The sequence below is a fragment of the Camellia sinensis genome, chromosome 4, assembly GCF_055761805.1.
Source record: "Camellia sinensis isolate YWXY chromosome 4, ASM5576180v1, whole genome shotgun sequence".
Taxonomy (NCBI): domain Eukaryota; kingdom Viridiplantae; phylum Streptophyta; class Magnoliopsida; order Ericales; family Theaceae; genus Camellia; species Camellia sinensis.
This window is the reverse complement of record NC_138964.1, coordinates 56,291,748-56,318,039: the sequence shown is the minus strand read 5'-3', so window position 1 is coordinate 56,318,039 and position 26,292 is coordinate 56,291,748. Positions and strand designations below refer to the sequence as shown.

The window sequence follows — 26,292 nt, the reverse complement described above, 5'->3', positions numbered from 1 at the left end:
TGAAAGTTGAACACGCAGCCCAAATTTCAAATTTTCTGAACACGCAGCCCAGGTAGATAGTGAACACGCAGCCCACAATTTTAACTGAAAGTTGAACACGCAGCCCAAATTTCAAATTTTCTGAACACGCAGCCCAGGTAGATAGTGAACACGCAACCCACAATTTTAACTGAAAGTTGAACACGCAGCCCAAATTTCAAATTTTCTGAACACGCAGCCCAGGTAGATAGTGAACACGCAGCCCACAATTTTAACTGAAAGTTGAACACGCAGCCCAAATTTCAAATTTTCTGAACACGCAGCCCAGGTTAGAATTTGCATGTAGCTTGTTTTACTTCATCGGCACACAGCCCATTTCATTCCATTGGCACACAGCCCATTTCATCTCATTGGCACACAGCCCTTTCATTTCATTGGCACACAGCCCATTTCATTTCATTAGCACATAGCCCATTTCATTTCATTGGCACACAGCCCATTTCATTTCATTGGCACATAGCCCATTTCATTACATTGGCACATAGCCCATTTCATTTCATTGTTGACACATGTATTCATTATGAATGCAGGTTTGCTCCCGCAGTGTGCGGGGGTATGGTTCCACCATGGCGCGGGATTGGTATGCCGAGCTCCCGGAGGGCGTTCGAGACCTAGTCGACTTGGCAGGGTTCGGGCCCTTCTGCGTCGGGTTGTCACGTTGTCCTGCCAGGAGGACACTGATGGCAGCCCTGGTAGAGAGATGGTGGGACACCACCAATTCCTTTCATTTCTCTGCTACCGGGGATATGACCATGACCCCTTTTGACTTTGCTGTATTGACCGGCTTAGACGTCGGAGGTTGGTCCATCCCCTACGATGAGGATATGGGCGAGTGGGAGGCCGCCTGGATGTATTTATTGGGGGCTCGCCCACCTGTTGACAGGGTCTCTGGAAGAGTCCGATACACTTGGTTCTCCTCCCATTTCCGGCTGGCGGAGATGGTGCCTGAGACTCCCGAGGAGACGGAGCAGTATGCCCGTGGTTTCCTGATGTTCCTCTTCGGGACTACCCTGTTCGCCGACAGAGGGAACACCGTTGGGCTATACCTTCTGAGCGCTCTAGTTGACCTATCATAGGTCAGTAGATATGATTGGGGTGGCGCCGGCCTGGCTACCCTTTACTTTTATATGAGCGCGACATCCCGCGGGCGGGGCGATTTGCTTGGCGGCTACTGGAGAGCCTGGGAGGTACTTTCTGTCCCCTTGATTTACATTTCTACTTCTCATTACTTGTACATTGCACACACAGCGCACTTTTACAGTCTGTATTTTGCTCTCAGCATTTCGTACTTACATTCTGCATTGCTTTTCTCAGTTATGGGTCTATGTATACTTCCCATCATTAGCCCCAGAGCTGGAGGTGGTAGGGATTCCCGTGACCCCATATTCATTGATATTCGAGGGCCCGCACCGGCCGAGGCCTCGAGAGACCCTCCTTCGCCTGCGACAGTACTTCGACACTGTGCGACATTCAGAGGTACCTCAGAACTTTCAGTTCTTTTCATTTTCATCTTTGATTTGCTCTGTATTGATTTATGCATTCATCATCCACAGATTACATGGCAGCCCTGGGTGTCCCTGGGTGACGGCCTCCGACTTCAGTATACCGGAGCGTCGGATATCTCCCAGTATAGGGTCCTGCTTGAAGGGCCGGTTGGCAGGGTATGGTTCCTGGGGGAGCGCTTTCTGTGCCAGGTATGGGGGTATCTTTCTCAGGATATTCCCGCAGTACCCCCAGCCAGTATGCGGACTGCTGACAGGCTCTCTTACTCAGAGGTAGTCGGCGCCATGCTGGGTACTGATGCTTTACTATACATTGAGGAGGGGGACTACGCCACTTACCGTCACATATATTTGATGCCTCCATTGACGGAAGCTCGTATCCTGATGATGAGGCCTGCCGGTATGTCATCCTCGGGCCAGGCTCAGGCTCGGGCTGCAGACGCCCCTTCCACTAGCAGGGCCGGTACATCTAGAGGTGGGAGTAGACCGGTTCCTCCGGCTCCGTCGGTTCATCCTCATCCCGGATGGCCAGATATGCCTACTGAGTTGATGGCGTGGCAGTATGGGGCTAGCTCTCCGACTCCGATTCCACTAGAGCCTCCGATGCCCAGTGATCGATACGCCATTGATCCAGACTCACCGCCGGTACGCTCCACTTCTTTTCATTCATCATTCAGATGTTTAGACACTCTTTTGTTTATTGATGATTATGAGCTCATTTTTGCAGCCATCGCGAGGATACATGGAGGAGGTGGTTGGACTGGTGGCCACACTCGAGGGCATGGTCCTGCGTAGGGAGGCACAGTTGTCTGTCGCGGGCATCCAGGTAGCCTTCAGTTTTCTGGCATTTATCATACTTCTGATGACATGCTGATTTCTACTGCATCGATAGACTACTTGTGTAGAGCACATCTGACACACACCCCACTTGGACACTGTATTTATATGCACCCACTTCATGTAGTCTTTCCTTGTATCTACATCTGATGTATATTTGGACTGATGCATTTGAATTGAACTCTTTGTTTTCAGATGCCTTCCTGGTCCGGTCAGCCGCAGGCCAGGCCATCTGGGCCTCATTGGGGAGCTGGGCCATCTGGGCCTTTTCAGGGGGCGGGGTCATCTCGGCCTTCCCGAGGAGCCGGGCCATCTAGACCTTTTCGAGGAGCTCGAGGAGGGCCCGTCCGCAGACGCAGGGCTCACGTTGTGGAGGTGGAGCCTGATGAGGAGGAGGAGGGTGCTGAGGAGGAGGAGGAGGCTACCGATCGTCAGTCAGAGACATCTGCTGAGGAAGGAGGCTCCGACTCAGATGATGATGATGGTGCGGAGATTGTCCCGCAAAAGAGGATGAGGCGTGCTTCTCGTTCCCGCTCTCGAGGACTTTGATGCTGCTATTTCCTGCTTTATTTTTCTTTTTGCTAGTAGTTTATAGCACTTTGCACATTGTTAGGTAGTTTTATTTTTTGTAAAACTTGTACCTTTGTTTGTTGTAAAGCATGATGAAATGAAATAGCTTTTGAAAAGGTGTTTGTATTTTAAACTTTTAGCCTCGTATCGCATCATTTTATTTCGCACAAAAATGGAATTGAATGGAAATGCGCATTGTGTAATCACCAAGTCAGGTAGTGAACCGACGCAACAAACTAAACAACTCAACTTACTAAGATATAACAGGACCTTAGAAAGTTTACAACTCGATAAGCAAAATGCAACAACGTTGACAACGCAAATAAACAAGACTTTAGCAAAAATTGCTTAAACAGAGAGCAATGACTCAAAAACACGAAACATGTCCGCTCGACAAACAACTCGATAAGCAAAACAACAACTCGATAAACAAAACTCAACAACAACAAAGTGTACTTCTGACGATCTGGGCACCGGAACGCATCCGAAACGGAGGGAGATGAAGGCCCCTGACTTTCCCGTTGCATGGAAATACTTGGAATTCTCCCTCGAAGGGTAAAACAGGGCCAATGAGATACACTGCAGCATTGCCAACCATCCCTGGGAGCCGGCCGGCCATTTTTGGTAGAGAGAGACAGCTGGCCGGCCATTTCTGAAAAAGTGAATGGCTGGCCAGCCAGAAAAGGTGGCTGGCCGGCCATTCAGTCCTGCAGCTTCCAGATTTTTGACACGTGTCCCCGTGAATAGTATTTTTCCTTCTATAAAAGCCTCAACTTCGGGAACATTCATTTCACCTTAGTTTTAGACAAGGATGGAGGCGTTTCTCGCAGAAAATGTCACATCTTGGATCTCTTCTCTAGATGGCTCGGAAAAATTAAATTTCCAGGGTTTCGGCTTGAATGCACTATTCACACTGAGCCGTACTCCGTTACAACTTCCTTTTCTCCATGCCGCGGCAAGGTTCTGGAATCCAGTGACGCATGTTTTTAGCTTTGGCGGCCAAGAGATGTGCCCCACTTTCGAGGATTTTCAGGTTTTGATGGAATCTGAGTGCTCTGAAGTGATCTTGCCCCAGCTCCGTTTTGGTCACGCCCATGCTTTAGGGCGGATGTGTGGGCTCACGGCGCATGACGCTCGATCTCTGATCTGCAGTGGGGAACTGGACATTCTCGGCTTGATCCATCGTTTTTCCGACGCCGGTGACCGCAGCAACCATTATTGGCAGGGTTTCCGGCAACACGCCCTCTGCTTATGTTTGTTGTCTCACTTTCTGCTTTCCTCGGGCTTCGGCGGGGCTAGCATTCGCCTGATTGAAGTCGCCCAAGGTTTGAGAGAAGGAAAGAGCTGTATTGCCATGACCTTGGCCGAGACACTGATGGGCTTAGATTCTGTCTATCGCCGAGAGGCGACTAGGTTCACCGGGAGTCCATTGCTGCTACAGGTAGTGTTTCCCACCCGACCTCACATATATATATATTTGCTCGCATCACTCGACCCTCAGGCTCGATTTTTCTCACAAAACCCTTGTCTTACTTTTCTCTCATCGTACATCTCTCTGTTCTTTATTCTCTCATTTTCCATCCCTCCCCTAGGTATGGTTAATGGATAAGTTGCAGGTTGTGGACTCTTGCCCAGCTTATTCAGCTCGAGGCTACTTCTTTCGGCAGCGCCTTGTCAATGCTCTTGACGAAAGGTGGTGGTTCGATTGGATGTGCAATTTGTCCACAGACGGCATTGCTTGGCGTTGTCCTTGGCTCAACCTCCCGGCAATGAGCTATAGTATGTCCCGGCTGATTGGGATCCAACTGGTTGGTCTAACCCACTGCGTATTCTATTTTCCGTTCCGGTTCCTGCGTCAGTTTGGCCATGATCAGACCTGCCCACCGGAGGGGATTGAGTATCCAGCCGCTTTCCCGATCTGGGGTGCACAGCTTGCCCGATATGCCACGGCATGGAGGACTAGAGAGCTCCTGGCCCCTGCTTCTTCTTTCAGTTGTACTTTGTCCGATGAGTGCGTGGATTGGCTCAATGAGGAGGCACAAGTTGGGCCCAGCTTGGCATCAGATGCTCCGTCCATCTCTCGCAGAGATACTTGATTCAACTATGCCCCAAATTTATTGCTTATTTAGCATTTTCAAGTTTTCTTTATGAATGTACTAAAAAAAGCAAACTTGATTGTAATGCAAGAGCAGGAGAACTCAGTTTTGAAATCAATGAAATTGAAAGCTGTGGTACTAAAAATTTTCAACCTTGCGAGCTCAGTTTTTATATTCTCTAATTTTTTGTGCTCTGAATTTTGCCTAGGTCGCCCTTTCGGGTTTTCGGCCTAGCGAGCCTCTCAAGGATAGTATTTCTTCAACTTGTCCATATTGATCGGTTGTGAGAACTCCAAGCCATCTATATCCATCAGAACCACAGCCCCACCTGACCAGATAGCTTTGATGATGTAAGGACCAGTCCAATTAGGTTTGAACTTGCCCCTTGGGTCGTGGATGGGAGCTCGGTTGTCTTTGAGCACCAAATCTCCTTCTTTCAGATTCCGGGACTTAACCTTCTTGTTGAAAGCCCGAGCAATTCTGCGTTGATAGCCTTGGATGTGGTACAGTGCTTTCAATCTTCTTTCATCAAAGAGCATGAGTTCTTCGAATCTGCTTTGCTGCCAATCTGCTTCGGCTATCTGGCATTCAGCCAACACTCGTAACGACGGAACCTCAATCTCAATGGGTAGAACGGCCTCCATTCCATAGACCAATGAATATGGAGTTGCTCCAGTAGAAGTTCTGATTGAAGTCCTGTAGCCCCACAGAGCAAATGGTAGCTTGTCTGGCCAATCTCGATAGGTTTCCACCATCTTCTGTAGTACATGCTTGATATTCTTGTTGGCGGCCTCAACCGCTCCGTTGGTCTGCGACCTGTATGTAGATGACTTATGGAAAGCCACATTGTATTTCTCCAACAAGTCTATTACTTCTTTCTTGAAGTGGGAACCATTATCTGAAATTATCTCGTTTGGCACCCCGTAGCGACAGATGATGTTGTTCCTGATGAACTTTGCGACATGCGACGCCTTCAACACCGCGTATGATTGGGCCTCGACCCACTTTGTGAAATAATCTATCGCTACTAGGATAAACTCATGCCCGTTTGACCCCTTCGGGGTAACAGCTCCGATCACATCAATTCCCCAGACTGAAAAAGGCCATGGTGAAGTCATGTTGTACAGTTTTGACGGCGGGATGTTCATGCGATTTGCATGAATTTGACACTTGTGGCATCGCCGAACAAAACTAATACAATCCTCATCCATGGTTGACCAGTAGTAGCCCTGTCTGAGGATCTTTCTGGCCAGCATTACTCCATTCATATGTGCTCCGCACTCTCCCCCATGGATGGCTTCCATCAGGCGTTTTGACTCTTCAGCTTCGACACAGAACTTATGCATTCCCAGATGACCCCTTTTGTACAAATTTCCCCCGCAGATAACGAACTGAGCAGCCATTCTTCTGACAGCCCTCTTATCCTTGGCATTTGCCCCTAGTGGGTATGTCTCCTTTTCCAAGAAGTTTCAGATGTCGTAATACCAGGGGTTGCCGTCTTGAACCTCATCTATGGCGGAAATCGACTCGTATGCCGGCACGAACTTCTGATCGATAATGACTGGACGCATCCGGACTCCGGACGGGATGTCTATCATAGAAGATAGAGTTGCTAGTGAATCTGCAAACCTGTTGTTCTCTCTTACGAGGTGGGTGAAATTTAGCTTCTCAAACCGAGGAATTAGTAGATCCAAGGTTTGGTGGTAGATTATCATCCTTTCCTCCTTGACTTTCCAATCTCCTTTTGCTTGAGACACAACAAGGTTCGAGTCCCCAATGACGTCCAACCGTCTTGCCCCTAGTTCCAGGGCTGCTTCCAGGCCAGCAATACATGCTTCATACTCTGCCTCATTGTTGGAAACTTTGAACCGGAGCTTGAATGCTAAAGGAATACGGGAATCGTCAGGCGCTATCAGCAACACCCCTATCCCATACCCATACTGGTTTGACGCTCCGTCAAAGTACATTGTCCAAGTTTCATCTTCGACGTGCAGAATGGCTTCATCTGGGAATAGATATTCAACCGCTTCATCCCCCTCAACCGGGTGGTCGGCAAGGAACTCCGCTACCGCCCTCCCTTTTACTGACTTGCGCGTTACATACTTCAAATCAAATTCGGAGAGCAACAGCAGCCAACGAGCTAGCCTACCCGTAAGTGCTGGTTTCTCGAAGAGATATTTGATGGGATCCAAACGCGAAACCAACATTACAGAGTGGGCTAACAGGTAGTGCCGCAGCTTCCTGGTTGCCCATACCAAGGCCAAACAAGCCTTCTCCAGCGGTGTATAGCGGGTCTCGTAATCCAGCATCTTTTTGCTCAGATAGTATATGGCCCTTTCCACTTTGTCTTCTGACTCCTGCGCGAGCATGCAGCCCATGGTGGTCTCAGTTACCGAAAGGTACAGTATCAACGGTCTCCCCGGCTCTGGCGGTGACAACACGGGTGGGTTCTGTAGATATTCTTTGATCTGCTCAAAAGCTGCTTGACATCGGCCGTCCCACTGGAATTTCTTTCATTTCTTCAGGAGACCAAAAAGTGGTTCACAAGTCAAGGTTAATTTAGAAATAAACCGTCTTATGAATTGCACTTTACCCAGAAAGCCTCGCACCTCCTTTTCAGTCCTTGGTGGTGGCATTTCTAAGATGGCCTTGATTTTGGAAGGGTCGACCTCGATGCCCCTTTGTGTGATTAGAAACCGTAGCATCTTCCCTGCTGTAACACCGAACGTGCATTTCTGGGGATTCAGTCGCAGCCGAAACTCTTTGATCCTTTGAAAGAATTTTTGTAAGGCGGTGTAGTGGCCCTCTCTATCTTTGGACTTGACAATCATGTCGTCCACATACACCTCGACCTCCTTATGGATCATATCATGCAATATTGTAGTTGCTGCCCGTTGATACGTAGCTCCGGCGTTTTTTAGCCCGAATGGCATCACTCGATAACAATATGTACCCCACGGGGTAGTGAACGCAGTCTTCTCCCGGTCTTCGGGTGCCATCACTATCTGATTATAGCCTGAGAAACCATCCATAAACGAAAGCAAGGCATGTCCTGCCGTGAAATCCACCAATTCGTCGATGTGTGGCAAGGGAAAGTCGTCCTTCGGACTGGCCCTGTTCAAATCTCTGAAGTCTACACAGACCCGAATTCTGCCATCCTTCTTTGGCACCGGAACTATGTTGGCCAACCAAGTTGGATATTCAGATACCAGCAGGAACCCTGCGTCAATTTGCTTGGTGACCTCTTCCTTAATCTTGAGGGCCCAGTCCGGGCGAATCCTTCTGAGTTTCTGTTTAACAGGTCGGGCCTCGGGGTCAAGAGGGATCCGGTGCTGTACAATCTCAGGATCGATTCCAGGCATGTCTTCATAGGACCACGCGAAAACATCTTTGAAATCTTTTAATAAAGCGACTAAGCGCTCGTGCTCCTCTGAAGACAACGTGGACCCGATCTGGACCAGCCGCGGGTCCTTCTCAGTACCAACATTCACAGTAGTGATTTCATCCATTAAAGGTTTAACAAATCTTTCCTGCTCTTGATCAATTAATCGTTGCAAAACTGGGGGAATTTCTTCCTCGCTGTTTTCATCAAAATTTTGAAAATCCTGATTTAAGCAATAAATCAAAGGCACAGAAAAATACTCGGAAACCACATCCACATCATTCTCATTAAATACTTCCAAGCCATCAGATTCCTCTGTTACAACAGACTCAAAAGAAAATGAAAAAGACGACCTAGACAGGACTGTGGTATCCGAGTTATCACCCCCAGGAATACCGGACTCAGACTCAGTCGAGCTGGAATCTGATTCTGACGCAAAAGATTCGGTAGAATCAGATTCCGGCTCACTACCTGACCCGGAACTGCTAGATAAAAAGCCTTCTTCATACTGCCAGATGAGAGAAGGTGCGATAGATGCATCCAAGATCGGCGCTGGAAAGCCCGCAGCTATTTCATCTCCAATCACAGAAACCGAAGAGTTATCCCCCAAACACTCTTGGCCGATCGGAGGATCTGATAGTAGACTCGCCAGTGCTACCCCCATTTCAAGCTCTGTACTCTCAGGATCCACTGTTTCACATTGCTCAACCTCAGTTGGTGGGTCTGTCTGCGCTTCGGCAACGTCATCCCCAGATAATTGTATGTCGAAGAAGATTTCAAAACCAGGTACGCGCGTCCCCTCCGCGTTTAGCCATGGCTCCGGGAAGCCGCAGAATGGAAAATCTTCCCCCTCTCGGACGAAACGTCCGTTTAGGGTACCCCAGATGGGCCTGTGCATTAAATCAAATGGCTTCCCGGCCTTCTTTGCCTTGGCCCTTCCGGCCATTTCTTTTCCTTTCCTCACCCAATCCTCCTTGGTGGGCAGATAACCCAGTCCAAAGGCGTGAGGGTTGTGTGGCACTTCGGCCAACACTGAGACGCCCTTCCGGCCGCTTCTCCCTAATCCCATCCCAGGGGTATGTTTTAGCTTGTTCATGAGGTAGATAGATTGTGCACTAACATACATGCCCTCATTCACAGCCATGACATTCTGCACCACTTGAGCCTCGGCCAAAGTGAACCCCGATAAAAACACATCCTCCGTGCCGTGCTCAATCTCCAAGACAGGTGTAGACACTTCCGGCGGCGGATGGATTGATGAATTCCCAAAAACGATCGCTACCCCTTTCCCGTGGGGGTACTTTAGCATCTGATGTAGAGTGGAAGAGACTGCTTTGACCTGGTGCAACCACGGTCGCCCCAAAAGTAGGTTAAAGGTTGCAGGAACGTCCAAGATATGAAATTCGATGCTGTGTTGTCCTGGACCAACCTTGGTTTGAATTTTAACAGTCCCCATCACCTCTCTGCTGGTATTATCGTATGCTCTGATCACTTGGGTAGTTGGGACGAAGTCCGCGGGTTTTAACCCGATTGCGTATGCCGTTCTGGTCGGGCAGACATTAATCGCAGACCCGGTATCAACAAGTACCACCGGTATCCACTTATCTCTACATTCCACAGAAATATAGAGAGGTTTGTTATGACTTGTGCCCTCAGGCGGTAGCTCCTTGTCCGAAAAGGTTAATGCCGGGGAACCTCCTCCCGGAAAAACCAGCCCAACCAGCTGTTCAGGCGTGGTGTCTATGGAGAGTTTGGACTTGTCCATAGCAGATAGGACAGCTTCTCTGTGTACTCGTGATGCCATTAACAGTCCCCAGATGGAGATGTCTGCTTGTATCTTTTTTAACTGTTTCAGCACAGCTTCATCTTCAATTTGCTTCTCCTTCTGTCTTTCTACTTTTCTGTCTTTCCCGGATGCCTCGGGTTGGTCCAGGTGTGGGGGCTTGAAGTACCGCCCACTTCTTGTCATATGGTCAACCTCATCGAGGTACCAAGTATCATCCGGCTGGTTATTCCCCCAGTCTTCATCGGTGTGGGTGAGACACAAATCGTCATCTTCCCACCACATCCCGCTAGCAGCCAACAGACACCTGTCTGGCTCCGGTCCACTCGCACTCTCAGTGCTCTCTGTCCATATGCTCGCAGCATTGTCTATTTTCGTGCACACAGCACTTTCAGTCCCCTCAGGGCCCTTTGCCTTCCTGGCTCTCTCAGTAGCCTCATACTTTTCTTGTTCCAGCTGCGTCAGTACAGCTGGTTGTTCAACAGTTCCCATATCCCTAATGCCCGTGTCCTGAGCGGAATTCTTTACACCGGCGCTCTCCGGCGGTACAACTTGATTTTCGGCCGTTCCGGCCATAGCTGATATTTCTGCCCCTGCCGGGCTCTGTTCTGGTTGGGTTTCCCCCACTGCATCCGGTTGATCTTCGAGCCATCCCGTGGCCTCCTCTGATCCCTCATAATCATACCAATTAATCGATGCATCCCCCAGTTCCTGGTCCTCAAGAAATTGCAAGTTAGCAAAGTCCTCCTCTACGGCTGTCAGCTCATCTGCCCATAGCCCAGATCCATCCCCTCGGATCATGCATAGTTCTCCTGTCTCTGGCAATTCTACACTTAGCCCAATTCCGCTCGTTGATAGGATGTACTTGCTTGGATCATAGACTCCCCCAGCGAAATTCTGCCCAGTCCTAGATTCAACAGACTCAGTTTCTCCCAAAATCTGCCCTGCCCTGTCTTCGACGGTCACCACCATCGGTTCCGGTTGGGTTTTGGAGATGTCCACCATGCACAAGAAGTCAGTGCAATCGGGGAGGAACACCTCCGGCTTGGGTAGGTGGGTGGGCGTAATATAGATGCTAGGATCGTAAGATGCGACCCCAGTCTGGATAAAGTTAATTCTTTTGGGAGGAGGAGCTTGGTTATGTGGTGGGAGAGGGTTGGTTGTGACATTGGGTTTATCAGGAGGCGCGATCACCTGTTTGTCAATAAGATCTTGAATCTCATGACGCAATCTGTAACAGCGGTCGGTGTCATGACTGTGTTGTTGGTGATATGCGCAGTACTTTGACGGGTCGTAAGAGGGGGGGAGTGGATTCGGTAATGGCTTTGGTTCCAGGGGTTTTAAATGATTTTTCCTGATCAATATTCCCAGAACCTTGGTCAGAGGCATATATAGTGGAGTAAAGGTTCTTTGGCCTCGTGGTTGGAATCGGTTGTTTTGTGAGTTGCTTCCGGACGCGCCGGAGAATGGTGTGGCAGTCATGGGCCTTGGAGGGGGAGGGGGAGTGGTGGTGACCATACCAACTTCCGAGGCTCTCGTATTGGCAGCGCCACTCGGGCCTGCGTTGTTGTTGCGGTTGAAGGTCCTCCTCGTTTGTTCCCTGTCCTGGTCAAACAGGCCTTGTTTCATTGCATCTTCGATTTGCACCCCCATATCATGTAAATCTGCGAAAGTAGGGAAGGGGACTACAATCATCCTTTGCATTAACTTCGGGTGGAGATTGCGCACAATCATCCGAATTTGATCTTTGTCAGTGGGCCTTAGAGTCATCGTTGACGCCTTTGCCCTCCATCGGATCACAAAGTCCGAGAAAGATTCCTTACGCTCTTGCCTTGTCGTTTCAAGATCACGGGTTGTGATCTCGATCTGAGTGTTGTACGAATATTGTGTGACAAAGGCCTCAGCCATCCCATCCCAATTCTTCTTCACTTCATCTGATAATCTTGCGTACCAATGGGAGGCCACACCCGACAGGGTTCGGCCGAATAGTGAGAGCTTCTGTTGTCGTGTTAGGCCCATTGGCCGCAAGACATCTGCAAACAATCGGATATGGACCATGGGGTCGCCGGTCCCGTCAAAACGGTCGATTTGTGGCATTTTGAACCTATCGGGGAGTGTTACGGCCTCCTCGGTATATCCATCCCCGATATCCGGCATAGCCTTGACCCCTTGGGATTTCTTGAATAGCTTCTCCAGTTTGCTCAATTTCAGAGCTGTATGATCAACCTCGACCTCGGATGGAGAGTCCGGGTGATTGGATGTATGGACCTTGGACAGTTGTGGTGGAAGCGGGGGCGGAGCTGGCCCCGTTGGAAGACTCGTGTCCTCTTGTAAATTTTGGACAAGCGGTACAGTATTCTGGGTGTTCGGAGGAGCGTTCTGAACAACAGGTGCCTGCTCAGGTATTGGGGCTCCTGCCGGAGGAGGGATTTGGTGTGAAGCAGATGCTGTATTCTGATGTTGCAATCTGGTGATTAGTTCGGCCTGTTGGGCCATGATCACGGCCTGCTGTTTGGAGAACTCCGTTTGACGGGCGGCATCATCATGCATTTGCTTCATACTCTCCTGCATCTGGCGCATTAAGGCCTCTATCCCTGTTGTATTTTGCTGCTCCATTCGACTGACTGGTATGTCCACTCTTATAGCACTAATCAGGACTTCACCTCTGTTGTCCTCTGACGGGGTAACCCACTGCCCTGACAACCTCTGTTCTGATACACTGCGCCTTTTTGGCTTCCTTCTGGTAACAGGGGGTAGAGAATGGAACACTGGCTGTCCGTCGATTAGATCCTCAGATCGATGGAGTCGACGACCTCGTGTCCAATGTGCTTGGGGAATGCCTGCTGGGTTGGAAGCAATCGTGCTAAAACTGACCTAGCAAAAGATAAATAAAGCGAAAAGGAAATAAATAAACAGATAAACGGACAGCATAACAGCTTAAAATAAAATGCAAGACACACAGTCGGGCATAATCAACACACAGTCAATAAGATGAAATACACACTGTCCTCAAACACTGATTATCATCCCTGTATCACTGTCCCCTAAACAGAATCTGATATCCGCAGATAACTAATCCTCAAATACTGGCTGATGCCCGCAGGCCTGATACCCATAATACTGAACTGATGTACTGAACTGATGCCCGCAGGCTTGATATTCAAACTTATATACTGATCTGATGCTCGCAGGCTTGATACTGTCAATACTGAACTGATGCCCGCAGGCTTGATACCCAAACTCATATACTGATACATGCATTCCTGTAGAGACGCACTCTAAAGCACATAACAGATAAGTGAGAGCCAAAACACCCCTATGTTGGGGTAGGGTTTCCCTGTCCTATTGTGTCAGGAGCTAGGGTTTCATTACGCACACAGCGGTTTCAAACAACCTATAAACGGGTAAGCAACCTGTCCTAATTTGGAATGGTCACTATGGATCCGAATATGCACTAGGTCGAATGGTCAAAGAGGGTGCCCCGGTAAAACCGGGGTTTGTGTTCCCATACTGGCAGAGCCCACAACCGGTCAGCCTTATGGTCATGCCTTGACAAGACAAGCCTCCGGCAAACCGTTCAGGAATAGCAGATGGCAAACACGGTGTCCTAGGCGCACCAATGCAAATGCAATGCAAAGAATCACACAAGTGTAGTCAAAAACAGATATCATGAGTTTGAGTCAAGTTCTCTAAATCCCCAGCAGAGTCGCCAGAAACCGTAACAGGCCCGCGGGGGACCTCGCTACAGCTCGGACTCTTAAATGTCACGGTTCCTAATCTGAACCAAAGAGTCCAAATCTGGCAAATCGTTTTGAGAAACTGATTTTTGAAAAAGTAGTGCCAAACATGGACTGCTTTGCCAGATACAGAGTCGCCACCTAAATATTTTATTTTGGGAAATTTAGGAAACCCTGACTCGGTGCCAAAAGGCCACGTGTCCGTCATCACCAAAGTTGCCTCGGCTCGGGAACTTGGGTACGATTGGGGAAGGTCACTTCGTGAGCACCCCCGCTCGCCCGGTCATAGACCGGCCTCTACTAACCATGATATCGATTTTTGAAAACATTGTGAGTTCTTATTCCGGTTTATTAGCCTAGGTTACTATGTGATGCGCACAGCATACAAGTATAGACTGGGTTACCTGAATTGGAACAAAACCTTTCATGTTTGTTTATTTGAAAGTGATTTGATGGTGCTACCCGCAAGTAGGCTAAGATATGGATTTGCCACCCTCGGGTGGGCTTAGAAAACATGATTTTGCCACTATCTAGTGGGCTTAAAACACACATTTGATGAATTATTCCAATACAAATAACCCAACCTTCACCCACAGGCATTCAGGCAGTTATATCAGATAAGCACATAGCCTCATGGTAAACATGCTATTCATGGCAGCACTCACACGCATGCAAGGATGCTAAAGCATAAAAAACTTACCGAGTACTCCAAGCCAAAATAGACACTTATTAGAAATCATGCATGAATCCTAAGTATACAGAAATGCCTAATGCAACACATGCAAAATGCAACTATAGCAGGCTCGGCTATTCTAAGATGGTATATGAAATGCTACAACTACCATGTATTCAACTTGGAATTGAAAGTACAATGCAGTTAGTATGATGCGCCGAGCCTGGTGCATGCAATACAGATGAACGATGCAAACATGCTGTCATACTGTATGCTAATTGAAATATGCCCTAATCTAACCATCAAAAGCGGATAAATAAAAGGGAGAAAGACGTGGGGTTGGAAGACATACATCACACTCACGCACACTTATTACAGTTGTGCCCTCACGCGGAGGGTCCGAATAAATATACAGTCCAAATATTACAATCCCGAAGAAAAGAATGTTACAGTCCAAAATATTACAAAATCCTAATTAATTAAGGAATTAGCTAAGAAAGCAAATAAAACTGGCATGCAAGCCAGGGACTGCCTTGCTTCCGGTGGATGATGCATGTCCGGATTGTCTTGCGCGGAAATCCACCGGAATGCCCCAATTAGCCTCTGTTTACACCTGTTCTTGAAATGCGTGCCAAGTCCCAAAAAGTTGCTGATTCTGCTTTTGCTGTAACAGAGAGCAGGAAAGGGGCATAGCAATATATTTGCACAGATATACGCATGTCTCGATCCTCGTGCCACCAATCACGCATACCGAGGCATGATGGCCGGGGAGTCGAAATGCACAACTCAATATAGGATGAATGCACATGAAACTACAGCTAAAACCTAACTCCATCATGGATAATCCGGAGTGTCGGTGATTGGGGAATTGAGACACATTCCGTCACTCGGAGTACGAAATGTACCTCGTTTCCCGTGCCCGGACTAACTCTTATTCCGGACACGATGCAGTATGCACGATATGCATGAAGTGAAACTAAGATATAATCCTAACATACGCAATGCTATGAAAATGAAATGCCTCGAAATGCGTGCACGCGGGCACGCAAACCGAGAAAATGACATGTCTCGAAATGCGTGCACGCGGGCACGCAAACTGAGGCGATGATATGTGTCTCGAAATGCGTGCACGGGGACACACAAACCGAGGCGATGATATGTGTCTCGAAATGCGTGCACACGGGGGCACGCAAACCGAGGCGATAATATGTGTCTCGAAATGCGTGCACACGGGCACGCAAACCGAGGCGATGATATGTGTCTCGAAATGCGTGCACGCGGGGGCACGCAAATCGAGGCGATGACATGTGTCTCGAAATGCGTGCACGGGGGCACGCAAACCGAGGCGATGATATGTGTCTCAAAATGCGTGCACACGGGGGGGCACGCAAACTGAGACAATGATATGTGTCTCGAAATGCGTGCACGGGGGCACCCAAACCGAGGCGATGATATGTGTCTCAAAATGCGTGCACACGAGGGGGGCACGCAAACCGAGGCAATGATATGTGTCTCGGAATGCGTGCACACAGGGGCACGCAAACCGAGGCAATGATATGTGTCTCGAAATGCGTGCACGGGGCACGCAAACCGAGGCGATGATATGTGTCTCAAAATGCGTGCACACGGGGGGGGCACGCAAACCGAGGCAATGATATGTGTCTCGGAATGCGTGCACACAGGGGCACGCAAACCGAGGCAATGATATGTGTCTCGAAATGCGTGCACGGGGCACGCAAACCGAGGCGATGATATGTGTCTCGAAATGCGTGCACACGGGGGCACGCAAACCGAGGCGATGATATGTGTCTCGAAATGCGTGCACGGGGGCACGCAAGCCGAGGCGATGATATGTGTCTCGAAATGCGTGCACGGGGGCACGCAAGCCGAGGCAATGATAAAATGCAATGAAATGACATGGAAATGACAAATGGGCTTATACCAACATGAGTGAGCCTCAGCCACACTCACATAGGATGCCGTCGGATAAAAATGAAGTGCCTCGAAATGCGTGCACACGGGCACGCAAACCGAGGCGATGGCAGAATATGATGCAACATGGCAAAAATGATATGCAAGCATGCTAATGGAATTTCAGCATTAAAATATGGGGAAAACAGTCCCGAAATGAGGCGAAATGACACCAAATGTAAGGAATTGTCCCGAAATGCAACCTTAGGCACCCGAAATGGCCTATAGCTATGCTAAACATGCACAATATGGACATGCAATACAAAGACAGAAGCTAGACAGTCCCAAAAACTGCACTTTCACAGTTATAAACATGGCCAAACAGCAAGCATAGGTATGGCAAAAATAGCATGCAAGAATAGGGGCCAAAAGAGGGGTAATGAAGCAAGTGATACAAGCAAAACCCAAACTGAAAAATTTCCTTCTACAAAACTGAAGAGGGACCAAAAATATGAACATTTACAGTATATGACAAGCCTCAAATCAGTATACAAACATGATAGAAATGTGATGCAAAACAAGGCTCAAAAGGTGTTATAACATGAAGTATACAAAATAATCACCAAACAGAAAAAAAAGTGTTAATGAAACATGAAGTATAGGCCAAAATAAGGCCACTTTCAGTTCGGACCAAGGTCCAAAAACAGAAGCAAAGAGGGCTGCCAATTTATGCAAAAATGGGGCCAAATAAGGGATATAACTACAAGTGACACATGGAAGTACCAAACAATGTTGAGCCCTTCTCCAATGTTGAAGAGAGGCTCAAAATAAGCCTAATATCAGTTTACAACATGTTCAAAAATAAATTTCTCATGGGTCAAAAATAGCATGCAAAACTATGACATACAAGAGGATCAATGAAGCAAGTGTGTCATGGAGGGCTCAAACAGGGTTGAGCCCTTAATGAAAGGTGAAGATGAGCTCAAAAGATGGCCCTTTTCAGTTAGGTCCGGAGCTTGAAACCAAAAGGAAGTGGGGCTTAGAAATAGATCAAGAAAAAGGGTCAAAAGGGTAAAAGTGTTACTTACCCTTGAAGACTCAAACTTTTGTTGCTTCTTGGATGGATTTGCAGCTTCTTTGGCCTTTGGGAAACCTTCCTTGCTGCTGGAAATGAGATGGTGGTGGTAGAGCTTGGTGGTGTAGAAGGAATGATGGTTAGGGGCTTAGGTTTTTTTGAAGAATTGAGAAGGATGGAGATGGAGTTGGCTATGGAAGCTTGAAGGAGAGTTTTTTCTAACTCTAACAAAGGAGGCCACCAGCTGGTTATAAGGGTTCAAAAGGGGGTGTAAAGGTGGGGGAAAAGGAGAGCAAAATTCCCCCACAAAATATCCCCCGGATAAATATCTTGTCTGGAGGATATTGCCCCACAGCTGTAAAGTGCACAGTGCAAGGAACACGGCCGGCCTATCACTTTTGTTGGAGGTGGCCGGCCGGCCACACCACCTAGCCGGCCGGCTAGGGGTCAAAAGGTTCAATGAGATTTTCTGGCCGGCCAGCTACTGGGGAGGTACTCCTATGTATGTACAACACAACCATGTGGTTAAAATTCCAAGAAAGTGGGTCCAAGGGGTTCAACATTAGCTCGGAAAGAGGGGTTCAAAAGGGTCAATTTGAATTACTGGCCGGCCATGAACTTTTAGTGGCCTCTCATGTGTGTAGATCACAGATATGTGGTTGAAAGTTCAAGAAAAATGGTCCAAGGGGTTCAACATTAGCCCGGAAGAAAGGGGTCAAAAGGGTCAGGTGACCTTAATGGCCGGCCACCAACTTTTAGTGGCCTCTCAGGTGTGTATATCACAGATATGTGGTTGAAAGTTGGCAACACTAACCCTAGGGTGTTCAACATTAGCCCGGAAGTTGGAAAAACGGGCGCCGGGAGGCTCCGGAGGAGAGATAACTGGTTGCTGCAACAATTGCTGGCCTCCCACCCTTCAGTGACCTTCCTAGTGATAAAACAGAGGTACCTGTCAAAAATGAACGAAAACCGTTGCAAAACGAATGTTCCGGGGCCAAAACACGCAGTTCGGGGTCCCGAAAATGGGCTGTTAAGCACCGAAAGTGGCATTCGGCCACGAAGTGGGTTTCTCAGACCCCAGTGTCCCTCAACAGGGAGCAAATAAGATGTATGCCAAAAATCAGAGCGATAGGAGATGGTTAAGCGGTCCCGAACCGAGGCACACGGCCTGACGGCTCCGAAAACCGGGAACCGGACTCCGAAATGGGCAAAATGGCCTACGGCCACCAAATGTAGCCTACGGACATTGAGAGATGGTCTACGGGACCTCTCCCTCCCCTCAGGAAAAGAAACAGAGAAAATCGAGTCTGGTTCGCAAACCGAGGCAAGGCACAGGAGAGGGTTCGGAAGCCCGGAGGCAGGGCTCGCAGCCGCGACTCTGAGACTTCTGAACAAGCACAACATGCAATATCACCGAGTGCTCAACTGGTGATGTCTGAGTCTTAAGGTCGGTCAAAAATGGGGTGTCTACTCGAGCGACAAAAGCCTCGCTCGAGCGAAGACACCAAAAACTGGGCAGCAACCTAAAACTCATATACAAATAATTAAAGGACGAAACGAGACATATACAACAATACTCAGTCATGGAACCCAAGTCCGAAATACTGTACATAAACGGGAAAAAACCCGGGATCGCTATAAGTTAAATCTTGTTGGTTGAGACCATTACTAGTCTCTTGTGTTTGATTGTCATTAGTCTCTTGACTTTGTATACAATCATAAGTTCTTTTCTGTGAACTTAATTCATGTCCTTTCATGTAAGGAAAGACATGTTCAAAAAACATAGCATTTCTAGACTCTATAATAGTGTTCACATTTATATCAGATATTTCTGATTTATAAGTTAGAAACCGATATGCACTACTATTCTGAGCATAAACATGCAATCCACTGTTTTTGTCCTATTTTAGTCTTTTTAGGAACGTGAATTTCTACATTTGCTAAACACCCCCACACTTTCAAGTATTTGCAAGAAGGTGTTCGACCTTTCCACAATTCATAAGGAGTGTTGTTGGTTTTCTTGTGAGGTATTCTGTTAAGAACATAATTAGCAGACAATATTGCTTTTCCCCATAAGTTCTGCGGTAAGCTTGAACTTAGTAACATGGCATTCATCATTTCTTTAAGGGTTCTATTCTTTCTTTCAGCAATTCCATTTTGCTGTGGAGAATAGGGTGCTATAGTTTGATGAATAATGCCATGTTGTGCGCAAAATTCATTTAATGGTGCATCATATTCACCACCCCTATCACTTCTAGCCATTTTAATGGTTTTTCCAAGTTTATTTTCAACTTCAGTTTTGTAGAGTTTAAACATTTCTAAGGCTTCATCTTTGCTTCTAAGTAAGTATATATAACAATATCTTGTGCAATCATCGATAAATGTTATGAAATACTTTTTGCCTCTTCTAGTATGAACAAATTTAAGATCACATACATCAGTATGAATTAATTCTAGAGCTTCGGTTTTTCTTTCAACCGATTTAAATGGAGCCTTAGTTAGTTTCGCTTCTACACAAATCTCACGTTTGTAATTAAGATCAATTTCAAACTTTGGAATATAATCCAAACCAATTAATCTACGCAAAGCATCAAAATTCACATGTCCTAATCTACCATGCCATAAATTCGACTCAAGAATATAAGCAAAAGATATGTTATTCTTATTAATAACAACTTTTGGTAAAACCGTCATTACATTCAATTTGAAGAGACCATCACTCATGTATCCTTACTAACATACACACCACTTTTTGTTAATACAAATTTATCAGACTCAAAGACAAGCCTAAAACCATTTTTACTTAACAAAGACCCAGAAACTAAATTCTTTCGGATGTCTGGTACATGCAGTACGTTGTTGAGGGTAAGCTCCTTCCCTGATGTCATCTTCAAGATTACTTTTCCTTGTCCAGCCACAATAGAAGTAGAAGAATTTTCCATGAAAAGTTGTTCACCATTTGTAGCCTCATTGTAGGTAGTGAACATCTTCTTGTCCGCACATATGTGACGAGTTGCCCCAGTGTAAACCCACCATTCCTTGGGATTTCCAACCAAATTAGCCTCAGACACCACAACAGAGAGGTTGATGTCATTTACCCCATCAGAGATGTAATCTAATTCTGTCACATTGGCTTGATTGGTGGTCTTCTTGCTTGTACTTCCGCGATCCTTCTTAGGGCGGCGGCAATCAGAAGCTCGATGTCCAGTCTTGCCACAGTTATAGCATTTTCCTTTGAACTTCTAGTTGCCATTGTTGTCGCCTTGTTTAGGACCATCTCTAGTAAACTTCCTCTTTTTGTTATGGGGTTTATGCACTTGTTCAACCACATTAACTTTAGACTCAATGGGACTTTTACCATTCCTCATTTCAGCTTTTCGGATATCTTCTTCAATTCTCAATCTTACAATCAATTCATCCATGGTCATCTCCTTGCGTTTATGTTTTAAATAATTTTTGAAATCTTTCCAAGCTGGTGGTAACTTTTCCACTAAAGCAGCGACTTGGAAAGACTCGTTAAGAGACATACCTTTAGAATGAATATCATGCAAAATTATTTGAAAATTTTGAACTTGAGAAATTACCGTTTGGGAGTCTATCATAACGAAGTCCAGAAATTTACCGACAACAAATTTTTTCGTGCCAGCATCCTCTGTCATGTATTTTTTCTCCAAAGAATCTCACAATTCTTTTGCTGTTTTCAGAGGGCTGTAAACATTATACAGCATGTTGTCAAGGCCATTGAGGATGTAATTTGTGCATAGGAAATCAGAATGTTTCCAAGCGTCTATACGGCAACAACTTGCCGATCACTTTCATACTCTCTAAGTACTGGAGCCTCTTCACGGAGAAACCAAGCCAAATTTAGAGTTGTAAGATAAAATAACATTTTCTGCTGCCATCTCTTAAACTCAATACTGTTAAATTTTTTCCCTTTTTTTCTATGATTTATTGGAACTTGAACATGGTTCTGGATAGGGACCGGAGTTGGTGTAACAATTGGAGTACCACTTCCAGTTGCAGTTTCAGTTGCAGTAGCCATAATATCTTATTAACAAAAACCAGGAAAAAAAAACAAAACAAAACACAAATTAATTTTCTAGTTACTAAAACCAGAAAATAAATTATAACACAGAATAATCTTATTTTCCTTGTTACTAGAACTAGAAAAATAAAATACCACAATAATTTTCTATAACACAAATTAATATTCTGTAATTGTTAATGACACCAGTATATTACTACTAGTTGTCAAAAAAAATAAACAATATATTACTACTGTTTGTCAAATAGTATATTACTACTATTTGTATTTTCCAATCAAAATATCACTTTGTAAAAACACAAAAAATTAAATACAATGAAGACACCAAAAATTAATTTGTCTTAAGATTGTTGGACAATCTTCACTGTATTTGAAAAATAAATTCTGTTTGTGTACTTAACAACAAACAGAGTATAGAAGAAATAAAAGAAAATGACAGAATTTGTTTGATTACAAAAATCAAACCAGAAAAATAAAATAAAAATAAATAAAAATAGATTTTTATTTTGTTATAAAAACAAAATCAAAATCTGATTTAAATAAATAATAAACCAGAAAATAAATTAACAACTTACTTGATTAAATTCTTGAACAATATTTTGATCAAGTCCAGTGTTAGACACTGTGTTCTTAAGATATATTTGTCCTCTTCACTGTGCTTTCAGAATGTGGACGTCTATCTCCTAGGATAAAATGATCAACAACGAATAAATGCAGCACTACAATTTATTCGCACAACGAACACACTAAGTGTATACACTCTTTCTCACAGAAAATTAATGTAGTTAATGCAGCAAAATATGCAAAGAGCAAAAGCAGAATTATGGACGAAAATTCTAGTGCAAATCCAAATGAAGGACTAGTCTATTTATAGATGGAGTGGTGGCTCTTCACATTTGAACTCAACAGGTAAAAAAACTTGTTCGAACAGTTCTCAACAGGTGCAAGACTTGTTCAATTTGAATTAACACAGGTGTGAATATGTTTGGTTTACAGTTAAACAGATATGAAACTGTTTTGGGGTTTGAATTTTCAACAGATAAAAAACTATATTTGAACAGTTTTGAATCTATACAGACTTTCGGATCTGTTTGTGAAGAGGTGCAAAAAATTGAATTTGAATTTTATTTCCAACCAGAATTTGAAATAAAAACCGAACAAATTTTATTTCTAAATAAAATAAAATTCAAATGTTTTTGGCCCAAAAAAATTAGTATTGGACCGGACAAGCCCAACCCAACCACGCACCCGCGCCAAAGCGCAGCCCGCCTGACTGAACGGACGGCAGTGCGTGTGTGTTTATTTTGGGTCCAATGGATCTAGCCCATTTTGCCTATAACCTCCCTCTCTACAAAACTTGGGTGCCCCTTGGGGCCTACCCCAAGTTCCAACTCCAAGCCTTATAAACCCACTCAAAGTTTCCCACCAAATCAATGTGGCACAAGCCTAAACCACACCTTTAAGAAATTTCTACCAAAACTCCATTTCCATGAAGCTTTCTTTGGCTTCAATTTCTCATTCACCCGATAATGGTTTTGAGCAACCAAATACACCATGTAAATCACAACGCATCATAGAACGCGTTACCACTTAGACCCGCCAACTTTGGCACATGGGTCCCACCTAAAAATTAGACCAAAGTTTAGAAAAAAATCTGTTTTTTCCAGATTTTTACAAAACCATTTCTAACAAACACTTGCACAGTTGTTGGATTATATTTTTCATGTCCCAAAGTTCTCACATAATTCATGTTTGAGCAGGGACGGAACCAAAAATTTATCTCTGGGGGGCCAAGACATTTAATAGAAAATAACGCAAAATATAGTGGTAGTTCTTACATTTTATCCTTGTGTTATTTTGGTCATTCCACTTTCAATTGCCTCAATTTTAATAATTAATTTTTTTATTTTGTGTCAATTCAATCCCATTGATAATGTTGTTAGGATTTTTGATAGAAAATTATCACTGAAGTAGTTAAGATTAACTCATTGAGTTAATTAAGTTTATACTTTTATACCTAAAAAGTGAATCAACGAGTCTCACCTATAAATTTTTTTACTATAATTGATTTAAAATATAACATAAATAATGCCATGTGATGTTTCGGAATTAGTTGTAAATTGTAATACAAGGGGGCCATCTCATTATATGGTGGTCATTTGGAGTAAAGAGTGTATTATGGCCTATTTTGGGAAGTGGTTTAAAAGCCACTTCCCAGTTTTTAACCCACTTCCCTCTCTCACAAAAAAAAAATTAAAAAAGGTCAAAAAGAAACTTTTAACCATCTTTCTAAAATACCCCTATGTCTTGAAACAAGTATTATATAAGTACAATTCATCACTTCAATAGGGGCCATGGCCCCTCATTCTCTACACATTTTTTCGTCCCTGTGTTTGAGGACAAATGGACAGAAAGATTTGGAGATAAAGAATAGTTGCTCCAGTATGGTTGCAAAAAAATAAAATAAAATAAAAACATTTCAAGATTCTCATATGATAGTTGTGTGTGTTTTGAGACATATGCCATAGTAATTTGGTAACAGATGATCCTAAACCATGATCAAAAAATTTTAAGCAATAGTCAAAATACAAGTGGATTAAATGAAATCTCTAATGTCATATTTGGTTGGGGGATTTGATGAGAGATTTGGAAAGAAAAATAGAAAAGATAGGTGAAATGTGAATACAACATAGCTATATTTCACTTAGTTTCACACACATTTTCTCTTTCCTTTTTCAAATCTCTCGTTAAATCCTCCAACCAAATACTGTGTAATTAAATTCTTTATAGGACACCAATATATAGTTGCCCCCATTCAAGGAAAATGATTGTTTTTTCAAATCAATCCTAAAGCCTCAAAAAAGCTTTTAAAAAACTTAACTGGCAAAAATAAAAACAAGAAAAGTCAATTAAAAAAATTCAAATTTTAAATTGATCCAAACAAGAATTATTTAGCGTAACCTTTAATCTTTGTTAATTCAAGGGATACTATACTAACCACCTCTTGCTACTCAATTGAAAATATTTTCCATCATTTGGTCACTACAAAAAAATTGCTTTTTTGCGACGGCAAAACGTCGTCGCAAATACCCCAAATGCCGTCTCAAAAGGTTTTTTGCAACAGTAAGTGGCTTTTTGCGACGGCAAGTGGGGGGTCGCAACAAAGGGGGTTGCAAAAGGGGCATAACACCGTCGCCTTTTTTTTGAGACGGCAAAATACCTTTTTTGTGACGAAAAAATTCTATCGCAAATAACACGTGAAAATCTGAGTTTTTTTGAGATGGCACTATGTTGTCGTCGCTAAAAGGGTTTTTTGTGATAGCAAAAAATACCGTCGCTAAAAGTTTATTTGAGACAGCACCTGAGCCGTCGCTAAAGGACTATTGGCGACGGCAATAACACCGTCGCTAAAGGCCTTACTTTTCAACCAATTCCCTATCTTTTGCGACAGTAAAGGTGCCGTCGTAAAAAACCCTGGTTCAATTTTCTTTTTGAGACGGTGTGTGCTGCCGTCTCAAAAAAAAAAAAAAACTGTATTAAAATTATTAAAAATATGAAAATAACCTGTATTAAATGAAAAATAACTAAAAAAAATCGATAATTACGTAATAATATAAATACATACATAAACAAAAGTTGGCACATAATGAAAATTCATAATGTTGTTCCATTCATAACAATACATAAATAAAAATTCATAACAATAAAAATTATCCCACTACATAATGTCGCATAATACGTACATAATGTTGTTCACAAATCTAAATAACGTAAATCAAAACCAAAAGTTTTCGTCTTGATTCTTCCGTGGGTTACAAAAACAAAAGTTGGTCATAATCTTTACATGCCCACATTTCACAAGAAGCAAACTGCTACTCAGGAAATATCTGAAAATAACAAAATAAAAATAATTAATGACAATATAATAGTGTTAATATTTTAATTACAAAAAAACATAAAAAAATTAACTACTATATAATTACAAAGATAGTTTAGTAAATAATTTTGGCTAGACAGAAATCCGGCCCTAACTCCCAAACCAGAAACCCGATTGGAGTCCCCGTCTTCTCACACAAGTCTTTCGTGCCTAGGCGGTCGTGCGTGCCAAGTTTAGTGCTAAACCGACGTCGTTTGGTGATTTTGGGGGGTCAACAACTCGAATTCAAGTTTCTTAAGGAGCTAGTTTGCCTAGACCGAAATTTGGCTCTAACTCCCAAATCGGGAACCCGATTGGAGTCCCGTCTTCTCCCACAAGTCTCTCGTGCCTAGGCGGTCGTGTGTGCCAAGTTTCGTGCTAAACCGACGCCGTTTGGTGATTTTGGGGCATCAACACCTCGAATTCAAGTTTCTTAAGGAACTAGTTTGCCACGAGAGACTTGTTGGAGAAGATGGGGCTCGAATCGGGTTCCCGGTTTAGGAGTTAGAGTCGGATTTTGGTCTAGGCAAACTACTTCCTTAAGAAACTTGAATTCGAGATGTTGACGTCCCAAAATCACCAAACGGCGTCGGTTTAACACGAAATTTGGCACACACGATTGCCTAGGCACGAGAAACTTGTGGGAGAAGACGGGGCTCCAATCGGGTTCCCGGTTTGGGAGTTAGAGTCGGATTCCGGTCTAGGCAAACTAGTTCGTTAAGAAAC

The 26,292-nt window shown here is 44.7% G+C and overlaps 1 protein-coding gene and 1 long non-coding RNA gene across 2 annotated transcripts in view; both read left to right on the top strand.

Annotated features, from left to right (window-relative positions):
• Positions 1-972: 972 nt before the first annotated feature.
• On the top strand, positions 973-1,697 carry LOC145823340 (uncharacterized). The gene is made up of 3 exons (XR_014365619.1): positions 973-1,226; positions 1,354-1,515; positions 1,593-1,697. It is a non-coding gene; the product is annotated as an uncharacterized LOC145823340 (long non-coding RNA).
• Positions 1,698-1,744: 47 nt separating this feature from the next.
• LOC145823777 (uncharacterized) overlaps positions 1,745-26,292 on the top strand; it is a 39,929-nt gene continuing 15,381 nt past the window's right edge. Inside the window, exons 1-3 of the mRNA XM_082923297.1 lie at positions 1,745-2,186; positions 2,269-2,367; positions 2,574-2,808. Of these exons, the coding sequence (XP_082779423.1) occupies positions 1,782-2,186; positions 2,269-2,367; positions 2,574-2,808 (739 nt within the window). The 5' untranslated portion in view covers positions 1,745-1,781. The remainder of the gene's footprint in view (positions 2,187-2,268; positions 2,368-2,573; positions 2,809-26,292) is intronic.